General features: G+C 42.9%; 1 protein-coding gene across 4 annotated transcripts in view; it reads right to left on the bottom strand.

Moving 5' to 3' along the window:
• PTPN14 (protein tyrosine phosphatase non-receptor type 14) overlaps positions 1 to 13402 on the bottom strand; it is a 179934-nt gene that overhangs the window by 82592 nt on the left and 83940 nt on the right. For all 4 annotated transcript variants that reach the window (XM_030302033.1, XM_030302034.1, XM_030302030.1 and 1 more), the window contains exon 3: positions 12565 to 12734. In XM_030302033.1, coding sequence (XP_030157893.1) covers positions 12565 to 12734 — 170 coding nt within the window. The remainder of the gene's footprint in view (positions 1 to 12564; positions 12735 to 13402) is intronic.

Raw genomic sequence — 13402 nt, 5'->3', positions numbered from 1 at the left:
GCCTGGTCCCTCCTGCTGCAGCCAGCCTGGCTTCAAGACCCTGAACAGCTGCTCTGACCATCTGTGAGGCTGCAAAGGCCAGGCCTGCCTTATCCTCTTTGCTCACACTCATCTGATAACCTCAGCACAGTGAGCAGGACCAGCCTGGGCCCTCTATGGATTAGATCTGCTCCCTTGTATGGGACTGGGGTGAGGGTGGAGAACCTTCCTGGGGACATACATTTATGATAACAATACAGCTTTTGTTTAAATGACTTTTTGCAGCTTCACCTTTGGGAGGTGTCCCAGAGAATAAGGGACAAATCTGAAGTTATCTTCAACTACATCAAAACATCATTACCTTTTGAGGCTAATTTTGATTTCTGGAACTCAGGAGTCAGTACCAACTGGGGATTCAACAGTGTTTCTACTAAAACCGTGATACGGATTCTGTTCATCATCGATTACGTACTAAGCCCCTTGGTGGTACTGTAATGGCTCAACGCGACTAGGCTGAACTACGTTTCCCAGAAGGCATCTCCCTGTAAGTTTCCAGGTAGCGTGGGCGAGGACCGTTTCTTCCAGGTGATTGATAACCTACCTGCACAACTTTCTGAGGCTCGCAGCAATCTGTCACTACCCTCTAACAGATCTTTTTTATTTAAACACACTCTGGATAGGTGCTTTAATGCACTGAACACACTGATAGGGGCTTTCTGAAGCTGTGCTGATATCATTTCCTGATTGACCTTAAACACAGCAGGTAAATTTTGAGTTTACCGAGCCTGACCAAGAAACAAATATCTCCCTACTATAGTAGCTTGTTATTAAACTACATTTTATCCCCAGCTTTTTTTTTTTAAGATTAGACCAAATATCAGTTCTTTGCTGATTCCATCAATCATTTTAAATATACAACACAGTCTGGCAGATACATAACCTGCCTTCAAATTTTTCCATCAGGATCCACAGTCGGTCCTTTATTTCAAGGATCCAAATTACTGAACTTTTCCAGTCTTCCCTAGAACTACGGGTTCCTTTCTTTAGTTATCATCATAAATGTCTTGACTACCTCCTTCAAAACATCTGTCACAGTCAAAAACATGTGTTTCTAACATTGTTTTATCTCCATGAGTTCCTATTAAAGTATCATGTGTCTGACTTGCTTTTAGTTCAATTTAAGTAAAATTTGCCGGGCTTTGTTCTGCATAACAGTAACACATTTTTATGCTGGCGAAAGGTCTACTCTCTCTCCCCAGCTGCAGGCTAAGATTGACGGGCTGACCTTGAAAGAGAGTTCGGCTGGGGTAAAATGAAACGTGTTGCAACATGTCCCCCCTATGATTACTCCTGCTCGCTTGCTTTCCTGCTTTCCCAAACTGCACCAGAAAGCAGTATCATTCTTTCACAGTCGCACCTGGTAACGTGACACTTGCTGACACCTTTCTACTGTTTATTTCCAATGTCTCAATTTTCCACTCTTCTAAAGGGCTTAGTGTCACCTGGCAGCTTGGCACTTTCCCTCTGTGCCCAGGGCTGCAGATGACTGATAACAACATTAAATAAGACCCATCTTAGTTCCAATCTCTGCATAATGCTCACCATTTAAACGACTCCATTCAAAGAAGTGCCTGTTCTCCTCTACCCTTTGTTTTCTTCTGTCTGAACTACTTCCTTCCTTTTGACAAAACTCATCTCTTCCAGTCCCAGTGTGTCGTTGCTGTTGCAGGGCAAGGGAGGGGAAGATGGGCAGAGGCTTTCTGGAAGTTTGAGTAAATCCCATCCATGGACTCTGCCATGTATGTCTGGCTGGTTCACCTCAAACCGTTCCAGTATCAAATTAAGAGCCGGGCTTCTGTCACTAAGCTGTGTGACCACGGGCACAGTCCCTTTATCTCCTTGGTTCTGTTTCTTCCTCTCTAAAATGAAACACCTCGCCTCTGTAATGCGTGGTGTTTTGTGTTTAGATATAAAACTATATTCTAGGGGCGCCTGGGTGGCGCAGTCGGTTAAGCGTCCGACTTCAGCCAGGTCACGATCTCGCGGTCCGTGAGTTCGAGCCCCGCGTCGGGCTCTGGGCTGATGGCTCAGAGCCTGGAGCCTGTTTCCGATTCTGTGTCTCCCTCTCTCTCTGCCCCTCCCCCGTTCATGCTCTGTCTCTCTCTGTCCCAAAAATAAATAAACATTGAAAAATTAAAAAAAAAAAAAAAACTATATCCTAGTAAAGCTTGCTCTGTCTTGATAGGAGGCAAACGACACTTTCTTCAAGAGATCATGTTTGCTTAAGATTTCAGTGACTTTTTTTTTTTTGGCCTACAGAACATTTGGTACCTTTCTGATGGATGGAATCATTTATGGGTAATCAGAACAAGGCAGATATTGAAAGCAATAAGGAGAGGAAATCCGAAAAACTTGAGCTACATCTCCAGAACAGAAAGTACAGGGCAATGTAATCTAGCACCCCAGAGTGATTTTACACAGAAACAAAGTTTTCAAATGAGTGCTTAAGGGAAATGATACGCCCATATCCAGCTACAGTCTCTGGCAGGTGGCCAAAGTGGTAGGACAGCTAGATGCTGAGTGGCATAAAACCAGCTGGGCCAATGAGAAGGTATGAGTTGACCCAAGTACTTCAAGTTATACAGACAGACCAAGTATCAGTGGCCACAGTCTAAATGCCCACAGGACCAGTCAGGTCACAGGAAGAGAGCAAATGTCGTCAACTGTAACACCATGGGCAGTGCAGGAAGTGGGGTGAACCATATAGCATATGCCTGTATTACCACAAGGCATCCAAATCCAATTAAAAACAATTTTTAATGTTTATTTATTTGTGTAAGAGAGAGCACGAGCAGGGGAGGGGTGGGGGGGAGGGAGACAGACTTTACGAAGAGGGCTCTGTGCTGACAGCAGAGAGCCCGATGCGGGGCTCGAACTCACAAACCGCGAGATTACAACTTGAGCCAAAGTTGGATGTTTAAACCTATTGAGCCACCCAGGCGCCCCTCCAAATCCAATTGGGGAAAAAAAATGGCCAGGTGAAACAAAACCTACTGGTAGACCCAAATCAACCCTCATGGTACCCGTTTACCATCTCTGACCTTACGGGAACTTCAGCCCTCTGGGTTTTTTTGCTGACATTTCGGTGGAGACTAAACCCCCTGTTGCTCTGGAAAATGCTGGGGAGTAGGGGCACATATGGACAGATGTATTTTTCTGGCAAAGGAACGTAAAAGATTCCCTTTATTTGATGGACGAAATCTCTACTCATTAGTAACGAAACTTCTGTTAGAAACACAATCCTTCTTCAGAGGATAATAACAGTGCCCGCTTCATAGGTTCCGGTGAGGACTGAGAAAGATAATCACTTAAGATATTTAGTGCAGCCCCTCACACATACGCTAGCCGCTATCATTATTATTATGAAACGATATCAGGTGACAGAAGGCAAACTACATTCTCCCACAGAACCCCACAGAGGAGGTTTCCAAGTCTGGGGTGGGGCCAGACAACCGCCTCACCATAAAGCACGATGAAGGATCCTGTGCTTTCCAGACCGTGCTGCTGCTCAAGCACTGGGGGCCTCTGTGATGTACGAAAACACCACATCTGTCCCTTCCCTCTCCCTTCCCCACCCACTCAACCCGGACCCAAGGTCCTGGTGCCGAGACTCCAGGAAAAAGGGAGAGCAGAGGATTCTGAAGCACTGACTCCCTGGGTTCCCCTCCCCTCCCAAGATTTTCAAAAACCCATTTTGAAACGAACACACCGTTCACAATCCCACCCATTGTAATGATACCCCTACAAATCCTAAGAATCCTTTATAAGGAAGTGGATGTCTTTTAAAAATCCAGAGAGCATAGCTGGCATGCTTTGACATGACAAAACACCTCTTCCCATAGCTTCTGTTTGTTTTCCCCTCTCTCCACCCCTCAGCTGAAGGTAAACACTGGTGCCTGTGATCATCATGTTCTACTCCGTTTTTGAAAAAAAGGCAAAAAAAAAAAAAAAAAAAACCCAAAAAAAGAATATCCTAAAATTTTAACCTATGCTCAATTACAAATCTTTGTTATTTCATGGATTGAATGTATAATCTTTCTCAGTCTTCTGCAGTGTAACTCTGATAAAGAGCTATTTTGGGGGACACCTGGGTGACTCGGTGGGTTGAGCGTCTGACTTTGGCTCAGGTCATGATCTCACGGTCCATGAGTTCAAGCCCCGCGTCGAGCTCTGTGCTGACAGCTCAGAGCCCGGGGCCTGTTTCAGATTCTGTGTCTCCCTCTCTCTCTGCTCCTCCCCTGTTCATGCTCTGTCTCTCTCTGTCTCAAAAATAAAAAAACATTAAAAAAAATTAAAAAAAAAAGAAATTGAGTTATTTTCAAAATGGCTTAACGGGAGCATGATTTTTGTTTGCTTTCGAAAAGTTCAGGATACATCATCAAATACACATTAACCTATGATTGCAAATGAGGTAATTTTAACACTTTAAAAGCAAAGGTTTTTTGGGTATTCTACTTCACCTATTTGGGGGGAAACTTTGCTTTACGAATGATTAAAACATACATAAGTACATCTTGCTTTGTAAAGGGTGAAAATCAAATGTCAGGTGCATTAAAGAACCCTAGCATTCCATGAATTCCATGAAGGCTTCTTTTGAAATATGAATGACACTTCTGATCTATTTCCTTCTGAAATTTGGATTTTTCCATTCATTATAGGACACCTACAATGAATAATAATGTCAAGTGATATTATTAAAATATTCTGACTTTTTATTACTATTTATTTTCTCTCCCCTAAAGGGAAAGAATAGTAAAAAAACAAAAAAACCCAAAACCACAGATTATGTTTATGTGTTAACTTCATTTTATTTGTCTACACTTTGTTTTTCTAGTGGCAGTAGGTTGCCTAAATAGCTAACAACATCCCTGCATATCTTGCAAACTCTTTTTCCTGGAGCATGGGGGTTAGAGAGTTGGACAAGAAGCTCCATGTATCTGGAAGACTTGAACAATGAAGCAGTGGCTAAGGCGTACTCTTGATTTAATTAAGAGACACATAAACTTTGCAGAGTCCTTTTTTCACAATAAACCATGAAGAAATCCTAGTTGAGGAATGAGAGGCACTCATCAATCAGCTTCCCTATAGGAGATTAAATTTATTTTATAACAGACTGTAGGATTTTCCAGTGAGTCACGTCCAGGAGCAGAAATGGTTACCAGGGTCACGTTTCTATTTTCTTATTTGCATAGATAGCGAAAATTTTATTATTGTTCCAAGGCAGGGTTTTGGGTTTTTTTTTTTAATTTACTTTTTCTCTTTGATCACACCTGTAACTGTAGACCCAGATCCACCCTTAACTAAGAGTAACTACAAAACAAGAGTAACAACTAACAAGGTAACAACAAAACAAGAAGAAGAGAATGAATAGAGATGCAAGGAGGACACTGTCCTGGGCAGGACTGGCCACATAACTCACAGAGTCTAGTGAAAAATAAAAATGCTGGGTCCGTGGTTCAAAAATTGTTAGCAACTCCAAGAGGGCCCCAGCAGAGCATTAAGCCAGGGGCAACGGCCTTTCTGAGCACAGGGCTGTGTAACTCACTGCACAGGTCACAGGCCCATGAAGCTGGCCCTGGTTTTGAAAGAGTCTTGCCAGGCCCTCTGGCTTTCACCAAAACAGTGAGAAAGCCTTCTCCAGGAGGTATGTAGGGTCAGGAACGTTTGCTGTAAGGCCAAACTCAAACTGCAATAAATCAAATACATGGAAATGAAATTAAAAGCTGCTTGGAGATACAGCTCTTTGCAAAAGAGGGGGACTGTGGAGATGTGTACATTTCACATTCTCTCTGACTGGCAAAGTGCCTAACAGGGAAAGGTGTTTCATAATAGTTGAAATGCAAAATAGTGCAAATGACAACTAACATTTTCATCAACTAATCTTTTGGGGAGCAGTTCTTCCCTTCAAGACTTTTCTGCTTATTACAAACAGCCATTTTCCTCTCTTGATCCCATTAAACGATACATTACCCACCCAGAAGAATGTTTAAGGTTAAATCCTAGTATCAATGGCATCTTAAAATATCTAAAATATCTGGCAGAAACAACTCTGTTCTCAACTATCAACAGAGAAAGAGAGAGAGAGAGAAAACAAGTTCCCATTCACCAGCTGGAGCTGGCCAGAAGAGGATTTGCCATTCTCAGCAAATTATATTATCTAAGGCGGACTCATGCTGAATCTTAAGTCTGACTTGAAGGGAGTCCCTATTTCCCAGCCCAAGGGCAAACTTTAAATAGCCATTAAAATGACATTTCAAAATAATAAAAGAACTCAAAGAACCGGAGGAACAAAATAAATGGTGTTGTAAAAGGAAATGGAAACATTACCATAATTAGAGCTTTTAAAAGAGACACTTTAAACATTGGGTGAACGCTGACTTGTTTACAATAGCACTCAAGGCGCACTGCAAGAGCCTAAGCGGGGACAGCACTGGTATTTACAAGAAAGGAAAGGTGAAGAAAGCTTTTGTAAGGTCACTGGAACTACTTCCTGAAACTTAAAGAAAAAAATCAAAATACCATTTTGGCCTTGATGGGAATTGTAAGGTTTCAACTAATTTGGCTTTGCCATCAATGCCATATGCCCAAATATGTAACTGGAGGGAAAGAGCCCCCATGATAGTCTAAAAACTTACTAACCTAACTCCCTTGTCACTCACCGTCACGAAGAAACGCACCCCCCCCCCCTTTACAGTACCTAAACAGTGCAATTTTCAACGTGGGCATTTATTCCCAGTTAATGGAATGACATCTCGTCCAGCAAGTTCTTCCCAGGCAGGAACTTCATTTAACCTTGAAGAATGCCCTATATGGGCCCAAGCAGAGATCGAGTACTTCCTAAGTCCTTTTGATAATAACGGGAAGCCAAACCTAGCGGGCTAGCATTCAGCCTCATGGACCAGTACTTGAGAAGCTGCACAGAAGAACCATGAGCCTAGAAGTAGGGAGCCCTAGTGAGGCTGAGAAGCTCAGAAAACACAGAGGAAGCACCCACTCGACAGAGGGAGCTTGGAACAGGTCCCACAGCCCTGGAATATCCACTAGATGTACCAGATGTGCTAAGCCTGTCCTTGGCGAGGGGAGCAGCTGTGCTGGCTAGAGCACTGGCTTCCTGGTTTTGCTTCTACACAGCCAGGAGGGTGGGCAGCCACCCCCCTCCCCCCAACAGGCAGGCTACAAACCTGTCCTGGAAAAGAAGGAAAGGTCATCTGATTTCATCAGGACAATCAGAAGATTCTTTGCACCATGCAAATGTACCATTCAACAGTGAGCAGTGCAAAGACAAACATGTTTTGGTGAAAGAAAAGTGTCTGAGAATTAAAAATTTTAGAAACCGAAGGGTCAGCAACTTACACTTTGCAGCCTAAATTCACCCTGAAAAAAATTACTCTTTTCAACATTTTCTCTTTCGTATTGAAAAAAACTAAACAGGAGCTTCCTCGCTGGAGAGAAGACTTGGAAAAACCCCAGAGCGAAACTAAAAGCGGTAACCTTGGCCAGCACTCTTCTGGCTTCCCCTTGCTATTATTAAGTATCCTTCTGTTTGAGGACGAATTTCTCCACCTCTCACAAACCATCTTTCTTCTTTCTGTGGCCAGAAAAATCTGAAACCCTCTGTTTATACTGAGCCCGTTGCTATGCAAATCATTAAAACACATTACAAAAATCTTTCCTTTGAGTCAGGAGGAGAACATAATGGGGAGAGAGGAATCGCGAGCAAGAGTCCCTTCACTGAACAGCAGAGCTCGTGGAAAGAAACAGGGGGAGCAAAGTGGAAAAAATTACGGTGGTCCCATCCCTTGAGTCATTTTAACCAAAGTGGGAAAACTAACATTTTTAAAGCCCCAAGGTAATGTATCTTAGACTTTGGAGTGGGGCTAACAAACCCTGGTCTTAATCTCTTTAATTCCTATGGTTTCATGACTCATCTTCCATCTGTCTACTAGTGTCCTTTGTATCAGCTTTTTTGCACTTCTGTAAGAATACCGAGATTTTTTTCCTTCCATGTGTATGCCTATGTGAATTCTCCTTTTGATATCTTTTGCCTTCTTGTTCAAGTATCACCTAAATGTAGGGCTTGAATTGTCCATTTCTTCTCCAACTCAATCATAGTACCTCGGCAGGTTTCCTTCTCTTATGAAGACATTTGTTCTCCGAAAATCATATCCAGATGAGACGAGACACAGTTCGTCAAAATTAATGTCAAAAAAAAAAAAAGAGCTTCTCAGTTTTCTACTTAAAAAAATATGGACTTGATCATTTGAAGAAAGTAAATCACCTTCTTGAACAGTGTGCAATCAACATCATTCTCAAATTTTTGTTGTGCTGTTCCCAGGACTCTATTAACCTGCAAGTTTTCAAGGGTGGAACTGTCTGGGGACAAGAAATGAAGCACAAACTTTTAAATACATCCTCCTTCCACTGCTATGTATCTTGAGATATGTGCGTTCACAAACACCCCATCCCCCCAAACAACCAGAGTGCTAATTCTAAATTCTTTTTCCTTATTCAGAAAGAAGACATGGCCGGGCCCTACTAATGCTATAGAACCTGTTTTCTTCTCAAATAGAAGTAGCCAAACCTTTGCCAACATGTGTTGGGTGAAAACGAGTTTGGTTGGCTCCAGACAAAGGCTTACTTTTTAAGCACAGATGGCTGAATGGTTGCCTCCTCCGAGGGCTTGCCCACAGTGAAAGACGGATTCCTATTTCTAATCTATGCAAATATCTTACTCTGCGGGGCATCACAAAGACTAACTGTTTTGTGTCAGACACTGCAGATCCCAGGTGCAGCACATCTCCACCTCAGACGCCTGGTAACACGGGCAACAGCAAATGGCTTAAGAGTTAGTCACTAACCCGCTCCTAATGCATGTTGTTGGGGCCTTCTGTGAAACATTCCTCTGGAATCCTGCCCTATCACCGCTGCTTCTCCTTGGCTGCTCTGCCTGGAAGACAGTTTCAGTATTCAGTTTGGACCCTGATGCTTCTAAAACCTCCCAAGAAGGCTCAGATCCCCACAGGCTCCTAAGAAGCCCTGGTAGCATTCTTCACCTTGAGTTCAGCTCATTTATTTGTGTCCAACATCAAACCCAGGAACCTTGCTCATTTTAAAATGTCATTCTGTCCAAACCAGGGCTCCTCTGCACTCCAGTCTATATGCCTACAACCCATGGTACAGCTCACGAATCACACCTGGGTCACTTCCCAAGTATATGTCATTCTCTCTCCTCCTTCTCCATCAATTCTCCTTTCTTTACTTACACCACTTCTCTCGCTTATTTTCTCATCTCCCCAACTAAAGTCTTTCACTTGCTCTGATGTCCCTTGGCACATTCCAGTTTTAGGGTTCCTTGGAGCAACAAGAATTTCTGTAATGCTGGAAAAAAACCCCACAAAACCAAAAACCCCCAACTCCTCATGCTAACCTAGCTCCTAACTTTAAACGTTCTTTGCCATAAAGAGAAGGTCATACCTAACACATATACAGTTTAGTTCCATGTTTAAGCCTAAAAAATGTCCTTCAACATTTTGTTTTCTTTGTTACTTTTTCTGATCAAATGACAATAACAGAGTTTGCTTCAAAAACCTCAGCTGGAAAAGATTTCATTCTCTCCTTATCAAAGTTCATCTTAAATGAACCAAGCTAACTGAGCAAAAAAGAAATTCTAAAGGAAAAGGAAAGAAGTCCTACCGAATCTCCAGTCTCAATAACCCCTACCATCAAAATTCCTACTTTATAACTCAAATTTTTGAGATTCAAAACACTTTTTGTTTCAGCTTGTGAATGCAAATATTGACAGTCAAATAATCTGGCATTAAGTTTACTTACCTGGAAAATCTGAAACCGCAAAAAGCTTTAGAGGTTAACTAATTTGTTAATTACCAAGTCGGGATGAAAATCAGAACCACCCGAAGAATATCATTTATTTTAAACAATATATACGCCTGATCCACAGCCCTAGACATTTCAATTTAGACTTCTGTTACAGCCCTAGAATCACATTTATAATAAATGCTCCAGGTAATTACAATATAGCAAGCCCTGGTCTGTTTGAGAACCATTGATCTAGTCCAACATCCTACCCAATATGGCGGTCTCCTCTCCAAGACACCACCCCATCTACCCACTCAGTGCCACAGCACTTCCATAAACCAGGGCACTCACCCTGTTATAGGTGTGCTTGTGCCACCTTTTTATGGCTTTACTTCTTAGAAACTGTGTTCTTATGTTGAGCCAAATAACCAAAGTCTTTCAACTCCTTGCACTTCACTTATTATTGGCCCAAATTTTGCACTCCAGAGTTAACATAGAATTCCCCCCCACAAGAGAGAGAGAGCAAGAGAGAGGGAGAGAGAGAATCCCAAGCAGGTTCCACACTGTCAGTGCAGAGCCCGACGTGGGGCTCAATCTCACAGACCATGGGATGGTGACCTGAGCCGAAACCAAGACTTGGACACTTAACTGACTGAGCCACTCAGGGGCCCTAAGCCTTCATTTTTCTAAGCTTAAACAACCTTTTTTAACTTCATAAAGGACAATTTCTGAGTCCCTTACCTTTTATTTCAATTTCTTCTCCTTAACAACTGACCTTACAGAATATGTCTGTCTAGAGTAACAACACTTCGTTTTTTTCCTACAGACTGAACTTTGCCCAATATGTTTTAATTTATAGTCTGTGTTTCCTCCTTGTTACCCACTGCCTTGCATTTCACAGTCCAAGAGCCATGAATCAGCAAGTACTTATTAACCTAATGCCGTGTTCCCGACACTTTGTAAAGTAGTCAAGGAAGATTCAGAAGCCAGTGGAAACTGTCCCATTTGGAGGAGTTAATAACTTCATGCACAGAAAAGAAACTACATAAGTGAAAAAAAAACAGAAAACAGTGCACAACAGTTTCCAACCAAGTGCTTCAAATGAATGATACCTGAAAGATGGAACACAGGTTTTCTGGTCAGGCTGTGAGCTATTTCATGGCCTCTGCTGACAGAAATACCACCTATTTAACAATAGTTTTTATTTTAAAAAGAAAAAAAAAAAAAAGAAGATGGAAACTATCACCTTAAAATGGACATAAAAATTTTAAGTGCTTCCTATTTTCAAATCTTGGGGCACCTGGGTGGCTCAGTCAGTTAAGCATCCGATTCTCAGTCTTGGCTCAGGTCATGATCTCAGGGTTCGTGGGATCAAGCCCCAAGTTGGGGTCCTTGCTGTCAGCGTGGAGTCTGCTTGGGATTCCCTCTTTCCCTCTCTCTGCCACTCCCCCTTCCACACACACACACACACACACACACACACTCTCTCTCTCTCTCTCTCTCTCTCTCTCATTCTCTCAAATCAACTTAAAATAATTTTTTAATAAATAAAATAAAAATTTTAAATCTAAGAAACCACACATGCAATAATCAAATACAATATTCCTACTTTGCAGTGTGTTATTGGTACTGCTTCCTAGTACTCTGAATGCCATGAGCCAAGAAAAACGTGGAAAGTAGAAGCTTGATGTAATTCTCCTTATTACCAGAAAGAACCATTTGATGAGAAGACAACCCCTCCGCATATTTTAATGGAAAACCCTTACCAATAAGCGAACCGTACTAATACCAACCAACACCAACTGCTTCATTCATGGAATCACTGACTATGAGACTTTAGAAACATGCAAACCCCTCACTTTACAGATAAGGGAAAAATACCACTTCACAGATGGCAGGTGGTTTCTTCCAGGCAAGACAGCCAATGAGCAGGAGGGTGGGACCAATCCCAGGTCTCCTCTCTACCGATGGCTCCCTGTCTCCTCCTATTATGACCCAGGACAAGCAAAACTCTCACCCTTCTCAACATTCTCCTCAACTCTGCTCCCATCATTAGTTATGTTTTTAATCCTCAAATCCAAAGTCTGATGCTACATTTTGCTTGGGAGCATATTAAGGGCAAGAGTAGAACAAAGAAGTATTAGGTGGTTAATTCTTTTTTTTTTATGCTTATTTTTTTTTATTTTGAGAGAGAGAGATTGAGTGAGCGAGCAGGGGAGGTGAAGAGAGAGAGGGAGACAGAGAGAACCCCAAGCAGGCTCCATGCCATCAGCACAGAGCCCGATGCGGGGCTCAAACCCACAAACCGTGAGATCACGACCTGAGCCGAAACCAAGAGTCGGATGCTCAACCAACTGAGCCACCCAGGCGCCCCGTAGATGGTTAATTCTTTATTAAATTCTAGCCCATCTACTCTACCCATAGACTCCAACTAATACTTCTATGCTGCCAGGCACAATGCTCTACTGGCTCAGGATCACTGCTACCTGACTAGCATCATAGGGAACCACCGGGGTTGGCACCACGGATTCAAACAACGATTCCAAAGCTGCGAAGCAACTGGTAAACAATCCCCAACTACTCCACCCTCCCCCCCACTACACCCACCTACACCTACACACCCCCCAAATCAGCCAGCTCATCTACTTCATCTGAAGCCTCACAGTTGATCCACGCCCTTATGCACAACACAGAAAAAAATGCACCTACCTTGTGGCCTCCTGCTGAAGCCATGACACATTTGGCACATAGAACATGACTCCGAAGAAAAGCAGAGGCTCGTTAGCAAATTTGTCCAGATGTTTCTTCAGAGGTTTCTCCAGCTCCACCCATCGTGCTTGCTGGCTCTTGCTGAGAAACCAAAGGCCAAAGTAGTGTGTCTAGACGAAAGAGTAAAATAGCATCAGTCTATGTTTATCAGGGGTACCCCCAAGACTGCACAGGAGAGCAAGACTCTGACGCCCTACGCCACGTTTGGTTTCCCAGTTCGGACATGAGGATCCAGCATTTACTTTCTGACTTTAGGACAGGCCAAAAGAAACCACATGCACACAATCCACAGGGGCTATCCGATATAGTATTCATAGCCATCGCTGCTGTTGGTACATGTGGGTACTGATGCACCGGTATTTGGGAAGGGGGTGGGGTGCAGGGGTGGGGACAGGGTTGGCTTTTTTCCTACGCTCTCAAGGCCGACTTTCCTGTGGCTTCTGAATGCCTCATGATCTCACGTGGAACATGCTGGCAAAGGCAAACACAGTTCTTGCACCTGCTGCAAAGTAACTTGGTACTCAACTCCTAAGACAAAACCTTCTGCCAAATGAAAGCTTCCACATTGCAGGATATTTCCATACAGTACCAGATTTCAACGGAAAATTGATTCACTCCTTTTGAGTTTTAATGAAGTACTTTCAAAAACATCAGCCTCGACCACTTCATTATACATGAACTGCAGCAAATCTCTCCCCCATATCAAGCTTTGAGAATGGAAGGATGTCTTCGCAGCTGCCAGGGGAGCCCCTGGTGGCTGTTCTTGGCAGATTATGGT

Source organism: Lynx canadensis, chromosome F1, assembly GCF_007474595.2.
Source record: "Lynx canadensis isolate LIC74 chromosome F1, mLynCan4.pri.v2, whole genome shotgun sequence".
Lineage (NCBI taxonomy): Eukaryota > Metazoa > Chordata > Mammalia > Carnivora > Felidae > Lynx > Lynx canadensis.
The sequence above is the reverse complement of the archived record's forward strand: the minus strand, read 5'-3'. Positions and strand labels throughout refer to the sequence as shown.